This window comes from Neoarius graeffei, chromosome 5, assembly GCF_027579695.1.
Source record: "Neoarius graeffei isolate fNeoGra1 chromosome 5, fNeoGra1.pri, whole genome shotgun sequence".
Classification (NCBI taxonomy): domain Eukaryota; kingdom Metazoa; phylum Chordata; class Actinopteri; order Siluriformes; family Ariidae; genus Neoarius; species Neoarius graeffei.
In genome coordinates, this window is record NC_083573.1 from 108,996,251 (window position 1) to 109,017,058 (window position 20,808).

At 42.6% G+C, this 20,808-nt stretch overlaps 1 protein-coding gene across 6 annotated transcripts in view; it reads right to left on the reverse strand.

Annotated features, from left to right (window-relative positions):
- The window catches only part of zgc:163022 (putative ferric-chelate reductase 1), a 160,654-nt gene that overhangs the window by 27,675 nt on the left and 112,171 nt on the right, over positions 1–20,808 (reverse strand). For all 6 annotated transcript variants that reach the window (XM_060922720.1, XM_060922716.1, XM_060922719.1 and 3 more), the window contains 4 exons: positions 20,309–20,545; positions 19,782–19,883; positions 19,385–19,529; positions 13,691–13,804 (listed from right to left, as the gene is read on the reverse strand). In XM_060922720.1, the coding sequence (XP_060778703.1) occupies positions 13,691–13,804; positions 19,385–19,529; positions 19,782–19,883; positions 20,309–20,545 (598 nt within the window). The remainder of the gene's footprint in view (positions 1–13,690; positions 13,805–19,384; positions 19,530–19,781; positions 19,884–20,308; positions 20,546–20,808) is intronic.

The window sequence follows — 20,808 nt, forward strand, 5'->3', positions numbered from 1 at the left end:
CTGTGCGCCTCCCACATGAATAAAGTGGTGGTGGTGTTCATGAAGCATGAGCAACTTGTCAGTCAGCTGATAGAGAGCAATATATACATTAATGATGAGTTTGTGCAAGTTTCCCTGCTGGCGGTGCCCTCTGTCCGGGTCACCGTGTCCGGAGACTTGGCTGAATGAACTCTCACCTGACTCATACGTCACTCTGGATGGATTTCAACTCGTGAGAGTGGACAGGAAAGCCAAGGAGAGCGGTAAGAGGAAAGGAGGGGGTATGGCGATGTTTGTGAATGACAGATGGTGTAACCCGGGGCACATCAGGGTAAAGGAGCAGTATTGCAGTAAAAACATTGAACTGCAAGCGGTTAGCATTCGGCCATATTACCTCCCGAGGGAATTCTCGCACGTTATCATGATAACTGTGTACATCCCCCAGCGGCCGATGCTGCTACAGCCTGTGAGCTCTTACACACTACAGTGTCAAAGCTTCAGACATCGCACCCCCAGTCCCTGCTACTAATCTCCGGTGACTTCAAATCATGCTTCCCTGTCCTCCACTCTCCCAACCTTCACTCAGTATGTGAAATGCCACACCAGAGACAAGAGAACTTTGGATTTAATGTATATGAACACCAAGGACGCATATAGTTCATCACCCCTCCCCCCGCTGGGCCGTTCTGACCACAATCTGGTTCACTTGTCCCCTACGTACATACCTATGGTGAATAAACAACCACCCACCAAGAGGTATGTAAGGAGCTGGTCTGAGGAGACCAGTATGGCACTGAGGGACTGCTTTGACACCACGGACTGGGATGTGTTGTGTGAACCTCACGGGGATGACATTGATAGCCTGACAACCTGCATCACAGATTACATTAATTTCTGTGTTGAAAACACTGTGCCGGTCAGGAAGGTACAGTGTTTTCCCAACAATAAACCCTGGGTGACCTCCAAACTAAAAGCCCTATTAAATGAGAAGAAGAGGGTTTTTAAATCTGGCAACAAGGAGGAGATGAGGAGAGTGCAGAGGGAGCTGAAGAGGGGGATAAGGAGAGGCAAGGACAGCTACAGGAGGAAGCTGGAGGAGCACCTCAAGGGGATCAACACCAGAGAGGTATGGAGAGGCCTGAAAACCATCTCTGGCCACACAAAGGACAGTGGGAGGGGCCCTGTATCTGGGGGCCAAGACTGGGCAATGAGTTGAATCTCTTTTTCAACAGATTTGACTGTGCCACCCCACCCTCCCCAACTCACCATAGTCCTGACCGGTCTGTGATATCACTCCACCCCCCCCCCCCCCCATAATACCTCTGACACCAACAGCTCCCTCCTCACACCACATCACCCCCCCTCCGATCCCTGCCAGACCAATCCACACACTCCATCCCCGACCTCACTCTACAGGACTCACACCTCGGCTACACCCCTTGCCTCTCCATAACAGCTGATCAGGTGTTGAAGGAGCTGAGGAGGATCAAGACAAGGAAAGCTGCTGGCCCTGATGGTATCAACTCCAGACTGCTTAAGGACTGTGCAGATCAGCTCTGTGGGATTCTTCTGTACATTTTCAACCTGAGCCTCAGTCTGGAGAAAGTTCCACTTCTGTGGAAAACATCATGTGTGGTTCCAGTTCCCAAGACTGCGCACCCCAGGGAGCTCAACCACTTTCGGACAGTAGCTTTAACGTCTCACCTAATGAAGATCATGGAGAGGCTTGTTCTCTCCCACCTCCAACACCTGGTGAACAGTGAGATGGACCCCCTGCAGTTTGCATATCGACTGGGCATTGGTGTGGATGACACTGTCATTTACCTGCTACACCGGTCACTTTTGCACCTGGAGGGCACTGGAAGCACTGTGAGAATCATGTTCTTTGACTTCTCTAGTGCTTTCAATACAATCCAGCCATCACTGCTTAGGGGGAAGCTGGAGGGAGCTGGTGTTGACTGCCACCTGGCTGCATGGATCATCGACTACCTCATTAACAGACTGTAGTATGTGAGGCACTGCGACTGTGTGTCTGATGTGGTAGTCTGCAGCACAGGGGCTCCACAGGGTACAGTGCTCTCTCTCCTTTCCTCTTTACACTTTACACATCTGACTTCAGCTACAACACGGACAGCTGCCACCTCCAGAAGTTCTCAGATGATACAGCCATCGTTGGACATGTGTCAGAGGGGGACGATCTGGAGTACAGAGAGGTCATCACCAACTTTGTCGCCTGGTGCGAACTGAACCACCTGCGCATCAACGCCAGCAAGACAAAGGAGGTGGTGATCGATTTCAGAAGGACGGTTCCTCAAATTGCACCAGTGAACATCCAGGGTTTGGACATTGAGATCGTGGAGGAGTACAAATACCTGGGTGTTCACCTCAACAACAAACTGGACTGGACTAACAACACAGATGTCCTGTACAAGAAGGGCCAAAGTCATCTCCACCTCTTGAGAAGACTGAGGTCTTTTGGTGTGTACAGGACACTGCTTAGGACTTTTTATGACTCTGTGGTAGCATCAGCGATTTTCTATGCTGTGGTCTGCTGGAGCCGTGGAAGTTCAGAGAGGGACAGGAAGAAACTTAATAAGCTGGTCAGAAGGACTGGCTCAGTCTTGGACTGTCCTCTGGACTCCATTGAGGTGCTGGGTGAGAGGAGGATGTTAGCCAAGCTGACCTCAATCATGGATAACCCCTCTCACCCCCTACATGAGGATGTGGGGGCTTTAAGCAGCTCTTTTAGTAGTAGACTGCTACACCCACGGTGTAAGAAGGAGAGATACCGCAGGTCATTCATACCTGCTGCTGTCAGACTGTAGAACACCCACAACTTGTAACATAGCACCAATAACCTGTTTGTCGTTATATTTGCACTACTTCACCACTACTACCTCTGCCATTTCTCATCGATGCAATTATTATGTGCAATTAATATAGGCCCTAAACTATTTTTATGCATGCTTATATTTATATATATACAGAGTCTACCTGTAATGTGCAATTTTTCTGAGCCTCTCAATAAGGCAATTTTTCTATACTTTTTCACGGTAGATAATGCAAATAGCCCTCTGTATTTAATCCTTCGTTTGTCTAATATTTATTTCAGTTTTATTTGTTATCTGTTTGACATTTTCTTGCTACTGTAACACGTGAATTTCCCCGATGTGGGATGAATAAAGTGAATCTAATCTAATCTAATCTAATCTAATCTAATCTAATCTAATCTAATCTTCAGACCGAGGTCGCTTTGTCCCGGTCTCTGGCGGTTTCTGTACACCTTTAAGAAAATTCCACATCACAACGTAGCTTTGGCAGATGTAGATGTAAACAACAACAAAAACGTGTTTAAATGGGCATAATGTGGCCACATCTATTGAATTTGATAATGTGATTACCGCGATATTCAACGAGATGTGTTATATGCATGCGCAGTAGTGAAAAAACTGACAGCCTGACTCGTACATGATATGATTTGGAATTCTTCGGTATTTTCCGTCCTGCCGATAAACACATCGATTAACACAGACATGGCACGCGCTTAATATGTGGCGGCTTTAGTTGACAGTGTGTCTGAATTAGGGCTGTGCGATATGGGAAAAAAATGAATATCCCGATACATTTTCTCCATTTCACGATATACCATATATTGAAATCTCCTCTAAAGGACCCCATGAAATCTAACTTTTACTCTTTACTGTTTTCACTACAATCCCTGCAGATTAAATAGCATTCTTGGTTAACTTTACAGGTAGTTTTCAACAACACATTTAAAATGTTCATGTTCGTGATTAATCACAATTGAGTTGAAATAAGACTATTTTTATTCAACAAATGTTGCACAAACTGAAAAAACAATCTTGAAAATTGCAACATATGGGGTGGCTTTGGAGAACGAGGCCGCTATGGTCATTTGTTTAGCTTGTGTGGGGGTTTTAGCTTGTGGGCAAGTAGTTCGGAGTTTAAGAGACTCTTCATACTGTACCGGGTGAGTTTTCAGGTGATGGAACATATTTGTCATGCTGCTGCCTTTCGTGATGACAGTTTTTTTGCACACTACAAATTGGCATTTGCTGTTCCACATCCTCCTCGCGATATCCAAAAAAATGCCAGATGACTGACCCCTTACTAGTTTTTTTAGGAACCAATTCGTCCACTTCCATTTTTAATTTGTCGCTGAAATTGACAGAGCTTACACGGTAGCCTAAGCAACACCAGCGATTGCACGAACTGAGTCAGCGCTGTAAACCAAAACTAGAAAATCTTCCCGCAAGTTCCTTTCAGCACCTAGATGTCGCCCAGGATTGGTTGGCGAGTGCGTGACGTTATTGTTTTTTTTACCCTTAGGCAGCCTCTCACGTTACTGCCTGAGGGACAGGGAGAAAACCACCGGAAAAGGTTTTAAACAAACGCAACAAACACAAAACAAACGCAAGTTGACAGATGACCATAAAATACTTGATAGTTACGATATAATAATTGTATGTATCTCACACAGAATTTTCAGAGATATATCAAGTATATTCGATATATCGCACAGCCCTAGTCTGAATCTTCGCTTCATATATATTTTTTATTTTCAACTAGCCAGCCGGGCTGGCTAGTGGCAGGAATTACCCGCCAAATGACAAATTAAGTCACCTCGGGTGACCGGACCACCACGAATTAAGAGCCCTGTTAGATATAAACATTGTGTCCAGTACAGAGTTGGTTAAAGGTAGAGTTATTATGGTAAAAGTTAAAATACAGGATTTTACTCTTAGTTTTGTCAATGTTTATGCACCAAACCAAGGCTCTGAACGTGAAGAGTTGTTTAATTTATTAAAAGAGAAGTTAGGTTTTAATGATCCACGGGAGTGTGTTCTAATGAGGGGAGACTGGAACTGCTGCACAGACTTTACATTAGACAGGACTGGAGAGGAACTGTGGGTGGTAAAAGAGAGCAACTGGACTTGCTTGAAGATTCTTGAAGACGTTTCACCTCTCATCCGAAAGGCTACTTCAGTTCTGTCTGACTGGTAGGGAGCATCAGGTATTTATACTCCCTACCAGTCAGACAGAACTGAAGTAGCCTTTCGGATGAGAGGTGAAACGTCTTCAAGAATCTTCAAGCAAGTCCAGTTGCTCTCTTTTACCACCCACATTTTACCATGACCTGGATGACTGAGAATCTTCACAGACATGACTGGAGAGGAACCACACATTCACTCCTCATCCATTTTATCTCACTTTTTAAAGAGAACTGATCTGGTTGATGTGTGGAGAATGAAGCACTCTTCAGTCCGACAATACACATGGGTGAAAATATCTGACGGTAGAGTCTGTGCAGCAAGGTTGGACAGATTTTATATTTCTGCACCTTTTACTTCAAGAGTTATTGACTGCCAAATCTCCCCTGTTGTTTTTACAGACCATCACTTAGTTTTAATGGAGCTTTTTTTTTATCTCCCACGGAAAAACCAAAGTCATTTTGGCATTTTAATGTTAAGTTATTGCATGATCTTAATTTTTGTAAAATTTTTAAATTATCTTGGCTCTATTAGAGATCCAGGAAGGAAACTTTTCCTTCACTCTTGAAGTGGTGGGAGGTAGGAAAGGCCCAAATTAGAGTGTTTTGCCAGCAGTATTCTTTTAATTCCACAGCCAAGATCCAGAGAACTGTCCAGAAACTGGAAGAGGAAATAAGAGACTTGGAAAAAAAATTCTTTACCTCACAACCTGATCAACCAAAAAATGATGGGCTAATTTTTAAAAGGCAGGAACTCAACTCCCTTCTGCAGGACAGAGCTAAAGGAGCACTAGTCCGAGCACATTTTACTAGACTCCAGGACATGGATGCACCAACTTCTTTCTTTTTTAACCTGGAGAAATCTGCTCTTCAGAGGAAACAAATGGTCTGTCTTCTTTGTTCTGATGGAAACATCACTACAGACCCAGCCGAGATGAGGAAGCTCACAGTGGAGTTTTATACAGATCTATTCAGCACGGGCAGCTGTGACATGGACTGTGCTGCAGAACTACTGCAAGGGCTTCCTCAACTGAGCTTAGAAGACCAGAACACTCTGAACGCAGAAATTGTTTTAGATGAGCTGACTGCTGCGGTGTCCCAGACGGCACCAGCCAAGGCTCCGGGACTAGATGGTCTTCCTTCAGACTTTTTTTAAACACTCCTGGATGATACTGGGACTGGACCTTTTGGCCATTTTTAAAGAGTGTTTTAAAAAAGGGAGACTTCCGGCTTCCTGTAGGTGAGCAGTTCTTTCACTGCTGCCCAAGAAGGGAGACCTAGCTCTTTTAAAGAACTGGAGACCTGTAGCTCTTTTATGTACGGACTATAAGATCCTCTCCAAGGTTTTATCAAATAGATTAAAACATTTTATTGATTTATTTATCGGTGCAGAACAGTCGTATTGTATTCCAGACAGGTCATTGTATGATAATTTATTTTTAATAAGGGATATATTTGATGTTTGCAACTTGTATAATATTAATGTTGGTATTTTATCCATTGACCAAGAAAAGGCGTTTGATCGTGTGGATCATGGTTTTCTCTTCTCCACCTTGCAGGCTTTTGGAATTTGGGGGAGTTTTTTTTATCCTGGGTCAAACTATTGTATAATGAAGCCTGCTGTTTAGTAAAGGTGGGGAGAGGGTTGAGCTGCCCTGTGCCAGTTAAAAGAGGAATCAGACAGGGCTGCCCCATCTCAGGCCAGCTCTATAGTATTGTTATTGAACCTCTTCTGTGTAGGCTGAGGAGACGGTTACAGGGCCTGGGTCTCCCTGAGCTGGCTCAGAACCGCTCTGTGGCCATCCCAGCTTATGCAGATGATGTTAATGTTTTTATACAAGATCGGAGAGATATACAGCAACTTAAAGAAAGCCTGACTGTGTATGAAAAGGCCTCCCTGGTGAAAAATAAATGTGCTAAGTGTACTAAAATTTAGCATACTTTTGTGTACTTGAAGCCACACTAATCATCAATATACTTCAAGTGTGTTTATGATGAGTTAACTTGAGGCATGCTATTTTGGAACAACTAATTTTGTACTAAATATATTTTAATTGTAATTAAATTGTAGAAAAGTGCAACTTGAAGTGTATTTAGTGTACTTTTATGTGCTAAAGTGGAACAACACAGTATATTTTGTATACTTTAAGTATATGACTTTATATGTACTAATATATGCTTAATTAGTCAAATTAAAGTGTACTTTGTTTGTATTATAAGTACCTTAAATAAGTACACTTTAGAAATTACACATAACTTTCACTTAAAGTATATTTTAGTATAATATATTTCTATAAGGGTGGCGCGGTGGTGTAGTGGTTAGCACTGTCGCCTCACAGCAAGAAGGTCCGGGTTCGAGCCCCATGACCGGCGAGGGCCTTTCTGTGCGGAGTTTGCATGTTCTCCCCGTGTCCATGTGGGTTTGCTCCGGTTTCCCCCACAGTCCAAAAGACATGCAGGTTAGGCTAATTGGTGGCTCTAAATTGACTATAGGTGTGAGTGTGAATGGCTGTCTGTGTCTATGTGTCAGCCCTGTGATGACCTGGCAACTTGTCCAGGGTGTACCCCGCCTTTCGCCCGTAGTCAGCTGGGATAGGCTCCAGCTTGCCTGCGACCCTGTAGAACAGGATAAAGCGGCTACAGATAATGAGATGAGATGAGAAAAAGTACAATTTGTGTAAGTACATTTTCAATATACTATTGAAAATATGAATATACTTTAAATACAATAAAGTGCATTTTTTTTTTGCCAGGGCTCCTCCGCTAAAGTTAACTGGGACAAATGTGAAGCATGTCTAATAGGCCAGTGGAGCCCAGGAGACACCCCTGGTCTACCCGGGAAACTTAAGTGGGAAAAAAGAGGCATCAAAGTTCTGGGAGTGTACTTGGGGGGAGAGGACTTCCAAAAACAGAACTGGGAGGGAGTGCTGGAGAAGGTAAGCACCAAGTTGTCTAAATGGAAATGGTTGCTTCCCCAGCTGTCCTACAGGGGTAGAGTTCTGATAGCCAATAACCTGGTCGCCTCTTCTCTTTGGCATAGACTGATTGTCTTAGTGCCACCATCAGGCCTTGTGAAGGACATACAGTGGCTCCTGGTGAACTTCTTCTGGTCAGGTCAGCATTGGCTGAGGGCACCAGTTCTGTATCTCCCTGTAGCTGAGGGAGGACAAGGCCTCATGGACATTTTTGGGCAGACCTAGTTTTGGGCGTTGGTTCCCTCCAGGCCTTGGTTCGCCGTGGGCGATGCCTGCGCTCCCAGCTATGGACTGCAGTGAGCTCGTTGCTCATTTTACATCGTGGTTGTCCAGCACTCTGTGCTTTTACACTTGGCGTGATGTTCCTAGCGATGTTGCTCGGTGGTGTCGCGGCGGCTGTGCAGGTGGTTTGGGACATACCAGCGCTCTGCATGGTGGAGCTTCTCTGCTCGCTTTGTGGATCCATGGCGTGGTGTTTGAGCAATGTTGCTGACGGCGTCATGGCGGCGGTGCTGGAGATGTGGGACTTGTTTTCGTGCGCCTTTTGGTGGGACTGTGGCTGCTACACCACGGGAATTACATCCTGACCCCTACTTGGTGGACTTTTTACTTTTTATTTTGTATTTATTTATTTTTATTATATTTTTTCTTTCCTTGTCTATAATTGTAAAGCATCCTTGGGTTTTTTGAAAGGCGCTATATAAATTTAACTTATTATTATTATTATTATTATTATTATTATTTTATCGAGAATTGCTGCCTTCAGACTGCAAATGGCGCAGAGACTACTTTATGGCTGCGGTTATTGCTGGCTGGCATCTGCTCAGCTGCTCCTGAAAAAGGCTGGCCGGCTAAGACTGAACAAACATCAGTTTCTTCTAAAGACCTCTGAAGTTGACCTGACTGGAATAACACCTTTCTACAACTCGGTGCTTGATGTGTGGAGGACGTTCAAGACCTCACTGACCTCAGACTTGGTTTGTGGATTTTTGAGGAGCCGCTGTTATACAATGACCTCTTTACATTACTCCGCGTCAAGTTCGTCGAGGATGGTATCATCAAACTGGGCTACCTTATAAGAACATCTCCGGAGAGGCTTGGTGGAGTCATCGGCGTCAGGTCTTCCAGGGTGCTAAAGAAGATAGTGGATGAGGTCTGGCAATCCCTGTCTCTATCCCTCAGGGTGTATGCCCAGGACCGTACCCTGGTTGACCTATGGCACGAGGACCATGAGTACATCTTTCCTGCACTAAGCGTCAGGCCTGCGACTGAAGAGTGGCGAGAGGAGAGAGGGCTGCTTCTGTCCCTGAAAACACCAGTGCTGGGTAACTTCAGCTCATGTGGGAAGAAGCAGCTCTACTACAGCTGCATAAAGGTACTGAACTTCCGTTCTTTGGTCGAAGTCAGGGAGTCGAGGTGGGCCCAGGTTTTTGCTCCAGAATGCACCCCTAAAGGCTGCTGGAGGACTCTGTACAAGCCGCCCATCATGAAACGGACAGCTGACCTCCAGTGGAGGATCATACACGGACTGATAGCTACAAACAGACACAGGGCTCACCTGGATCCCAGCACTGGGGAGGACTGTCCCTTCTGTCACCAACAAGAAACCCTAGAACACTTGGTGTCTCTTTGTCCTCGGCTAGCGGGCCTATATAAGACATTGCAAGAGTGGGTGGAACACCTAGGGGAGAAATTTCGTGTCCCTTTGTTTGTCTTTGGGCCGAAATACACAGTCAGGAAAAGACAGACTCAGGTTTTAATTAATTTTTTAATCGGAACTGCAAAACTCGCAATCTGGAAGACCAGAAAGAATCAGATGCTGGGCCTGGGATGGGCTGATGCGGTTCAGAGCCTGAAAGGTTTGGTCGCATCTCGTCTTAAGGTAGAGCGTGCTTTTTACAGACTAACCAATAACCTGGACACTTTTATAGACCTGTGGGGTTTTAGACAGGTTTTATGTTCACTTGAAGAGGATGGTGCACTAACTCTCAATTTTTAATGTACAATTGTGTGTGGGTGAGAATGTTTTAACAGAAAAGGTGTTTTTATGGACTGAATTTGATGATTTTCTAGTAATGACTTTTTATATACCTTTTATTTACCTTTTATTTACTTCCTTAGGAGGCTGCAGTCCTTTAACATCTACAGGAAACTCCTGTGGATGTTCTATCAGTCTGTGGTCACCAGTGTCCTGTTTTACACCGTGGTGTGCTGGGGGGAGCAGCACAGCCAAGAAGGACACATCCAGGCTGGACAAACTGATCAGGCGGGCCGGGGCTGTGGTCGGCATGAAGCTGGACTCTCTGGTGACGGTGGCAGAGAAGAGGACTATAGACAAACTATTGAACATCATGGACGATGCCAGTCACCCTCTGCACACCATCATCAGCAACCAGAGGAGCCTGTTCAGTGACAGAATGCTCCTTCCCAAGTGCAGGACGAACAGACTTAAAACCTCCTTTGTCCCTCACGCCATCAGACTGTACAACTCCTCTCTGGGGGAGGAGGAGGGGTAACAGGAGGACAGAGGACAGGAAGGAGCAGTAGCCTAGCCTAACAATAACCAATACCGGACAATGTGCAATGTCTCTCCTGCCGCAGCCCCCCCTTCTCTCCCCCCCTTCCTCTCTTCCCCATATCTTATTCTTTTTATATTTGTATATGTTAATTCTTAATTTATTTTAATTTTTCTAGAAGTTTTCTCTATTTCTTTTCTCTGTTTATCTATAATGATGCTGCTGGAATCTTAATTTCCCTGAGAGAACCCGCTCAAAGGGATCAATAAAGTTTTATCTAATCTAATCTAATCTAATCTAATCTAATCTCATCTCATCTCATCTCATCTCATTATCTCTAGCCGCTTTATCCTTCTACAGGGTCGCAGGCAAGCTGGAGCCTATCCCAGCTGACTACGGGCGAAAGGCGGGGTACACCCTGGACAAGTCGCCAGGTCATCACAGGGCTGACACATAGACACAGACAACCATTCACACTCACATTCACACCTACGGTCAATTTAGAGTCACCAGTTAACCTAACCTGCATGTCTTTGGACTGTGGGGGAAACCGGAGCACCCGGAGGAAACCCACGCGGACACGGGGAGAACATGCAAACTCCACACAGAAAGGCCCTCGCCGGACCCAGGGTTCGAACCCAGGACCTTCTTGCTGTGAGGCGACAGCGCTAACCACTACACCACCGTGCCGCCCCCTAATCTAATCTAATCTAATTTTCTCCATTATTTATTGTTTTATTTCTTGTGAAAATAAACATATACATGGAACAATGGCGTAATTAAAGGTGGCTTAAAAAGTTAAAGTCTCACTCACTCACTCACTCACTCACTCACTCACTTTCTCTCTCTCACTCACTCTCACTCACTCACTTTCTCTCTTTCACTCACTCATTTTCTCTCTCTCTCACTCATTTTCTCTCTCTCACTCTCTCACTTGCTCACTTTCTCTCTCACTCACTTTCTCTCACTCATTTTCTCTCTCTCTCTCTCTCTCACTTTCTCTCTCACTCACTCTCACTCACTCACTTTCTCTCTTTCACTCACTCATTTTCTCTCTCTCTCACTCATTTTCTCTCTCTCTATCTCTCACTCACTTTCTCTCTCACTCACTTTCTCTCACTCATTTTCTCTCTCTCTCTCTCTCTCACTTTCTCTCTCTCTCTCACTCACTCACTCACTCACTCACTCACTCGCTCCCCTCTCACTGTGTTTTACTGAATTTTAATGGACTCGTGTTTCTGAATGATTTTAGTGAATGTGTTGAAATGTCCCTGTGTGTGATGACTTGGTTTCTCCATTTTACAAACACATGATACGTACTTTCATAAAAACTCTACAAACGCGCTGACTATAAATGCTGACTCTCAATTTCTCAGTCAAATTTTCCGACACTTCATTTTTTAGTCCTGTTTATTTTTGACACTTGAAGTTGTGACATCAGCGCTGTACAGTGGTTCCAAACCCCTCCTCTCTGACTCTGTTACCCATCAGCCCCTGCACATCACAGGGACGAGTCACATGTCTATAATCACCTCCACCTCAAGCACCGTTTAGCGCACTAATAACTTCTGGGTCTCGGGTTGTTTGTGTCAAGTCTCAGTCTTCTTTTGTGCTTGTGTCTGAGTGCTGAGATTTTCCTGGTCTTGATCTTGTTTTGTCTGTTCACGCTCACACTTCTGGGTTTGATTTGATTCTTCTGGTTAATGTTTTACTAAATAAATATAATCTGCACGTGCATCTGCTTTCGCACCAATTTACACCACAGAAAACATTATTTCTTTTTAGTTCTTTTTTGAGGCGTTCATTTTCTTTTTTTTATCCTCGAACTTTGGTTCTTTTTATTTTTAGATTTTTTTTTTCTTTTTTGAAACATTCTTATCTTAATATTTCACTTTTTTCAACATGCCTTTTAGAAATGTTCATTTCATTAGTCCCTTTAATGTTGAGGCTTTCTTCTCTTGTTGTTGTTGTTTTTTATTCTTATTATTTTTTTCCGATGTTGTTATGGTAACACCAAGATGATACAGGACTACATTACCCATCAGCCACTGCATATCACGTCACGTCACGTTACACACCACGGCACACTTGTGTGTCACAGGCACCGGACCACACATCACACGCTCTCTGATGAACCTGTGTCTGTGTGTGTGTGTATGTGTGTGTGTACTCCACATTCTGTGTTTCCATCTCATGATCTTTATTCCATGTTGTTTTGTCCATGTTCGTGCCTTTCTTTATCTACAATTGTCATGTTTTGTTTGGTGCTTTCACTTTAAAGTGCTAGTCTTCTGAAAATGACATCACCCCTGGAAATTATACAACTATATTTTCCAGAGGTGATTTTATAAAGACTATAACTCTAGTCCTTATAAAACTAGACATGTTAAATAGTTTACTGTCTGAACTGTATTTTAATACGAGACCGGGAACACGTTCAATTTAGTTGGTAAAGTTTGGCTCTTTGAGTCTGCCATTACACGAATGTGTTCCTGGTAAGTTACTATTAATTCAAAGGAAATGACAACACACACGCAATGCTTGAAAGCTTGAGCCATTTCTGGCTTCATCTGCTTTGCAAAGTGTAGCACGTTTTTAACAATTTTTTTTTTATTCCACAACAAAACTAAAACTAAAGCATGTCTCCTAAGAGGTGTGTCCTTCAAGAGCTCACCGCCACACAGGAAGTGTCCAGCTTGTGTTTAGCCTGTTGCTTGGATTTATTAGTTGTCCTCAGTCAGATCAATAATTTTCTCAGGTAGTTTCTGTGGCCAAATATAATACTTAGATAGATGACAGACAATTACTGATCTAAAAGTTAACCAAAACATGCTGACTCTGAGCCACTTCTTCATCCTTGTTGTCGTAAAGTTGTGTAGCTTTATAAAAGAAGGCAGCGGTGTGTATGACATCACACATGCAATAAATCGCTGCGATTTAATGTTGAACAAGTTTTAGTGATTTGCTTTTTTCAGGGGTTTTTTTCTATCTCGAGACTTTCACTCTGATCCACAGAGATATGAATACGCATGTTTTAATATGCAGTATTAATGAAGACAACACAAACAGGAAACACAAACACAGTGCAATAGTTATTCTAATAAAATAAAAAGGTGTGTGTGTGTGTGTGTGTGTGTGTGTGTGTGTGTGTGTGTGTGTGTGTGTGTGTAAAAGCTTGCAGATGAAGTAAAGCTACAGTCCACACATACCGTGAGCTTTAACGATGGGTGGGAACCCCGACTGATGTATGAGCGTTTGAGGGTTGTTGAGGTCCACCTTAGCGCTGCTAATTAAGGGTCTGGTGGTGTGGATCTGGATCACACCTGTCAGAACACACACTTCAACTTTAACTACACACACGTTAAACACCAAAAATTGCTCAGTAATTGCTATGCAATGAGAATTTCACACACTGTGTTTACACACACACACACACACACACATTACTATCTTTCTGAGGACCATCCACTGACATCATTATTAATGCAGCTTATTAATGCTCTGCGCCTAAACCTTAATGCAAGACGGCCTCTTGATTTCACAAAATCGGTGAAATTTAGTTCCGTCTGAAATGTGGTGATTGTGATATCTGTTTATTTATGTAATATCTCACAAAATATCAGGCCATTCTGTGGCTGGGAAGTTATTTAATTTGAGGGGATTAAAGCAAATAATGTGCATGAAATCGCTCGCTTAGCGCAGTCAAGCAGACAGAGGAAGTCCGTGTGCGCATGCGCAGGTTTACCTTCTTCTTCTTCTTTTGGGTTTTACGGCAGCTGGCATCCACAGTGTTGCATTACTGCCATCTACAGGTTTCCCTTTGAGCGTGCACTGACAGTTCCATCATTCTGTCACTAAACGAACAGCTGATCACACCGAGGTGCTCGCTGAGCGCCCATATTTATTAGTTTGGTCCTGCGTTTCCTTTCCTTCGTATATAACATAACGTCGTTTCTTCTCGCTTTCCGTGATTGTAGTCGGTCTTTCATGTTTCATTCGCACACTCACGTCCTCCATTTTTCTCACCTGTTTCCAATTTGTATCCCACAATGCCTTGCGTGAACGGGGAAAGCCCACCACGTGATGCATGATGTAGTATCTTGAATTGGGTCATGGTGAAGCAGGAAAAAATAGCAGAGAATTTAGGGCCACATGGAGATAAATTCATTAATTGTTCTGTTTAAAAAAACTAATAAAATTGGAAGTCTGTGATTCGAATTCAGTAGCTTTTGGTCACTAAACAAAAATAATTGGGTGTCGGGGAAAATTCTTTTTGTGACTTACACTTGAAAAATCTGAAAGGCAGTACAGCTTTAACCTTAACCTCAGTAATGAAAAGGAAACATTTTGGCTCTTTATTTTATTTTATTATTAAACAACAACAACATTTTCCTCATAGGGACCATCCAAATGTCTCCACAGGGTTGTAATTGTCCGATTTTACTGTCCTTCTGGGTCCATTTGTTCCTCAATAGTATATCCACACACACACACACACACACACACACACACACACACACACTAATAATAGTCAATAATAGTCATTATCTGTTTTAAGTAGTTTATTACTGGATTACTGATGTAAACAGCACTGTGAAATCTAATCTCACACTCAGACTGTTATCAGATCAACACAGCTGTACTTCAGCTCCACTTATTTATTTTCAGCACACTGTTACTCTGATGGGGCGGCACGGTGGTGTAGTGGTTAGCGCTGTCGCCTCACAGCAAGAAGGTCCTGGGTTCGAGCCCCGGGGCCGGCGAGGGCCTTTCTGTGCAGAGTTTGCATGTTCTCCCCGTGTCCGCGTGGGTTTCCTCCGGGTGCTCCGGTTTCCCCCACAGTCCAAAGACATGCAGGTTAGGTTAACTGGTGACTCTAAATTGAGCGTAGGTGTGAATGTGAGTGTGAATGGTTGTCTGTGTCTATGTGTCAGCCCTGTGATGACCTGGCGACTTGTCCAGGGTGTACCCCGCCTTTTGCCCGTAGTCAGCTGGGATAGGCTCCAGCTTGCCTGCGACCCTGTAGAAGGATAAAGCGGCTAGAGATAATGAATGAATGTTACTCTGATACTGCATTTTTTGTTTGTTTTCCAGTATGTATACAAGAATAAAAAAAGAAAGCACAAATTAACATTGCACATTTTTTAACAATGTTTTTGGAAAAGAAACTAAAAACAATAAATAATTGAAACGTCACATCAGACCTCCGTTATTACACCGGATACAAACAAATGTATTCTCAGGAGTGTTGGTGTGCTGTTTATGAAAGTCCCGATCTTGTTCTACTTTCCCTCCTGTAAATTTCCATATAAGGAGACTCTGTGATGTAAACCGCGATCGATTGGCTTCAAATCATATTTTATAACCGGATCACGCCATCAAGCTAACATCACTTATTTATTACAGTTACTCACTCATTTAGAATTAATCGTTTCATATTTATGACTTGAAAGGAAGCAATTCCAAAACAAATCCATCAGTTAAGACAAATCCTCCTAGCTGTTCATTTTGGATAAAAGTAATGGCGCCCTGTAACAGGAGGAGGAGTTAGTGTGTGTCTGTGAACGGTGATGCGCTGCAGTGGCTGAGCTGCGTTACTGGAAGATTCAACACACACCACACGTAGGATGCGCTCTGTCATCATTTACTCTCCATTTTATTATTTTCAGTTCGCCGTCTGAGGAGTTGTTAGGTAGGTGTGGCTAAATGTCAACCAGCTGTGTTGTGGGACCTTGTGATTGGCATTTATCAAACACACATGTCAGAATGAAGAAAGTCAGTGGCACTTTTGTAAATTTTGCTGGATTTTTTTTTTTTTTTGGTTCAGTTTGGCCGTGGAAACATTTAATAACTGTCATTAGATAAATGTTTGGTACAGGTTCATCACACCTGTATTTGCTTCCAACTTTGTGGCAAAAGTTTGAGGAAGAACAATATATGAGCATGATGGTCAGGTGTCCACATACTTTTGGATATGTATCATGTAATTCAGCAGGATAAACAGTTTTATTTGTGTGTTCTGAATAAAATCACAATCACAAACACAACACACTGACGTCTCGAAACGGTGTAAAATTATAATGATTATGGGATAAGCACCGTGTCTGACTGAGATCAGGATATTTTGTGGCTACCGTTTCGCTGATGTGTCTTTATTTTCCTGGATGAGTGAGCAGAAAATCTACACATAAACACATTCTAGTATTACAGTAACTCTGAGTTCAGGGAAAGGCATTTCTTTTTTAATTAGAAAGCTTAAAAATGTGCATTTTAAGCCTTTTATTTGTCTCAAACTCTAGTGTCTAGTGTGACTCTAGTATGGAGTATATTTAAAAAAGCTCATGGGTGTAGAAGTCACAGAGAAGAAATAAAATAATAGTGTGAGATTTGTTTGTGTGCTGAAGACATAGATATTACAGCACAGAATGTGATGTGATGTAATATTGAAATAATATTGTCTGGCTTTTTCTTCATGGTATATCAGACATATTCCATTCAGCTAACATAATACTGAACGAGTCAAAGACGAGTAGCTGAATGGAATATATCTGATAGATCACGAAGAAAAAGCCATTATTATTATTATTATTATTATTATTGTTGTTGTTGTTGTTATACATACATATTCCTTTCAGGTGTTGAATGCAGCTTTCTCTTTCAAAGTTCTCTCAAAATCTTCCATATTAAAGTTAGACTGCCTTTCAGATTTTTCAAGTGTAAGTCATAAAAATAATTTTCCCAACACCCAGTTATTTTTGTTTAGTGACCAAAAGCTACTGAATTCGAATCACAGACTTCCAATTTTATTCTTTTTTTTTTAAATAGAACAATTAATTACTTTATCTCCATGTGGCCCTAAATTCTCTGCTATTTTTTCCTGCTTCACCATGACCCAATTCAAGATACTACATCATGCATCACGTGGTGGGCTTTCCCCATTCGCGCAAGGCATTGTGGGATACAAATTTGAAACAGGAGAGAAAAATGGAGGACGTGAGTGTGCGAATGAAACGTGAAAGACCAACTACAGTAACAGAAAGCAAGAAGAAAAGATCTTATGTTATACATGAAGGAAAGGAAACGCAGGAACAAACTAATAAATATCGGCGCTCAGCGAGCACCTCGGTGTGATCAGCTGTTCGTTTAGCGACAGAATGATGGAACTGGGGCGGCACAGTGGTGTAGTGGTTAGCGCTGTCGCCTCACCGCAAGAAGGTCCTGGGTTCGAGCCCCGTGGCCGGCGAGGACCTTTCTGTGCGGAGTTTGCATGTTCTCCCCGTGTCCGCGTGGGTTTCCTCTGGGTGCTCCAGTTTCCCCCACAGTCCAAAGACATGCAGGTTAGGTTAACTGGTGACTCCAAATTGACCGTAGGTGTGAATGTGAGTGTGAATGGTTGTCTGTGTCTATGTGTCAGCCCTGTGATGACCTGGCAACTTGTCCAGGGTGTACCCCGCCTTTCGCCCGTAGTCAGCTGGGATAGGCTCCAGCTTGCCTGCGACCCTGTAGAACAGGATAAAGCGGCTACAGATAATGAGATGAGATGAGATGAGATGAGATGAGATGATGGAACTGTCAGTGCACACTCAAAGGTAAACCTGTAGATGGCAGTAATGCAACACTGTGGATGCCAGCTGCTGTAAAACCCAAAAGAAGAAGAAGAAGGTAAACCTGCGCATGCGCACACGGACTTCCTCTGTCTGCTTGACTGCGCAAAGCGAGCGATTTCATGCACATTATTTGCTTTAATCCCCTCAAATTAAATAACTTCCCAGCCACAGAATGGCCTGATATTTTGTGAGATATTACAGAAATAAACAGATATCACAATCACCACATTTCAGACGGAACCAAATTTCACCGATTTTATGAAATCGAAAGGCCATCTAGATTTAATGAAGCAAACCTGGCAGCCATGTTTGTTTACAAATTGTCACAGTCGCTCACTTGCTAGCGTGGGAGTTTTACATGACTGACGTGTGATGTCATGTTGTCTTGACAACCATGCAATATCGTAAACTATATTCAATGCTCATTCTCCATTGGCTAGAGAGATATACGGTAATACATGTAGGATAAGCGATATGTTAACAATATTGCATGCTATCAAACCAAATTAATGAAACCTGCTAGAAGAGAATAGAACATGTTTTTATTCCATTGAAAAAGTGTACTGTATTGTACTGTACTGTTTTGGGAAGCCATGGCCTAAAGATGAGCGAAGCAGCTTTGGGACTAAATGGTCGCTGGTTCGATTCTCTGGACCAGCAGTAAAATGTGTGGGCAGGGGGAGTGAATGACCCGCACTTTCCCCTCCCTCTGTATTCATGGTTTCAGTGCCCTTGAGAAAAGCACCTCACCCCAACTGCTCCACAGAGCTCATACACACACGTGCTCATAGATTTAGAAAACTGCCTTGCTTAGCTTTTTAAACTGAACTCTGTTTATTAAAAAATACTATTTGACAATAAACTATTTTATCACATCACTTCTTTCTGTTCTTTTTTGAATATAAATAGTTTAATACTTAATAGCCGTACTATAATGTTTTAAATGTGAAATGATATCATGATTATGCGCATATTAAAATGTTTATGTACAAATATAACATGAAAATATCTTTGTTTTGTTTGTTTTGTCTGATTTTTGTAAAGATAGTCACCGTGAAAGGTAGAAAACTGCTTGATAAATAGAACATTTTTATGTAATACAAAATTTAGAAAAACTAGCAGAAAACAAACAAAAACTTCAGAAAATGTTGTAAAATGTAAAAAAAAAAAATCCATGATTTTGTGATTTTTTTTATTCATGTCTATTTTATTTAGTCTATTTTTATTTCATGTTTAAGTGTTTCAGTATGAAAACTGTTTTGACAACTCTGTGTGAGTGTGTGTGTGTGTGTATACCATTGCTGGTGGCACCGTTAGCAAGGAAGATGTAGTAGTTGTTGGAGTGTGTGGAGCTCCTGGTGGTCCTGATGATGTTTCTGGATGTGAAGGAACAGCTGATCACACCATTACTCTGAGATGTATTAATCACCGTCACATTCCCCTGTAACACACACACACACGTGCAGAGAGAAAATAAATGTAGCTCTGTGTGTGTGTGTGTGTGTGTGTGTGTGTGTGTGTGTGTGTGTGTGTGTGTGCACAGCAAATTCCCCAGTGTTGAATTAACACCCAGAGTGTTTATATTGGTCCAATTGGACCAATATAAACACTCTGGGTGTTAATTCAACACTGAGGAATTTGCTGTGTGTGTGTGTATGTGTGTGTGTGTATGTGTGTGTGTGTGTGTGTGTACCAGAGTGATGGTGGTCGGTGTTGTAGTTCCTCTTGAGAATGCGTGCTGTACCTGGATCACCCCGTTCATGTCCTTCCCACATATATAGATGTCATCATTCCCCTTTGAAATAACACACACACACACACACACACACACACTTTCCCAGTGTCAATGTGGTAGATCTCATGAATTCAGTTAGGGATCATTGATAAGTGTAACTACAGTGTGATTTTTATTCAAATTTTAATTAAATAGTTATTATTTTTTTTTAATTCAGTATAACTGTAATTTCTTGATAAACCGTCAACACATCTGAGGGAAATGTTGATGTTCTGGATGGTTCTTTGTCATTTCCCCCAACTCTGTGTCTCTACATTCTCCATATTAAGAGTGATTGTTGAGCTCCAGCCAACTTTACACAGTCTCAGGTTTTAATTGTTATTTTTGTTAACAGGGTTTTCTCTAAAACCTTTATCAAACCAAAACATTACCACGTTATAACTGAAATGTAAATCATTGTTCAGGTGAGAGAGATAAATCTGTACCATCTTTCTGTCATCTGAGAAGCCGATGGCGATGTAGCCGGCCACACGGCCAGAGAGCTCCAACATGAACCCAGACCCTGAGGACAGGGGCGTGGCAGACATGAAGTAGCAGTCAGAGTTGGTGGAAGGGTCGCAGTCAGTCGGCTCGCTTAAACACGTCTTACTGCTCCCACAGCCTGTGCTGGAGATACTGGAGGAGGTGGAGGAGGTGGAGATACTGGAGGAGGTGGCACCAGTCTTAAGGAAAACAAGCCAAATAATTATAATTATTTGTTATAATGTCACAAATAATTGTTATAATATCAGTAAACAATCATGGATGATCTGTCCGTCTCTATTTATCTATAGTTTCATGTCTATCTCCAGTGTCTTGCAAAAGTATTCACCCCCCTTGGTGTTTGTCCTGTTTTGTCACATTACAAGCTGGAATTAAAATGGATTTTTGGAGGGTTAGCACCATTTGATTTACACAACATGCCTACAGCTTTAAAGGTGCAAAA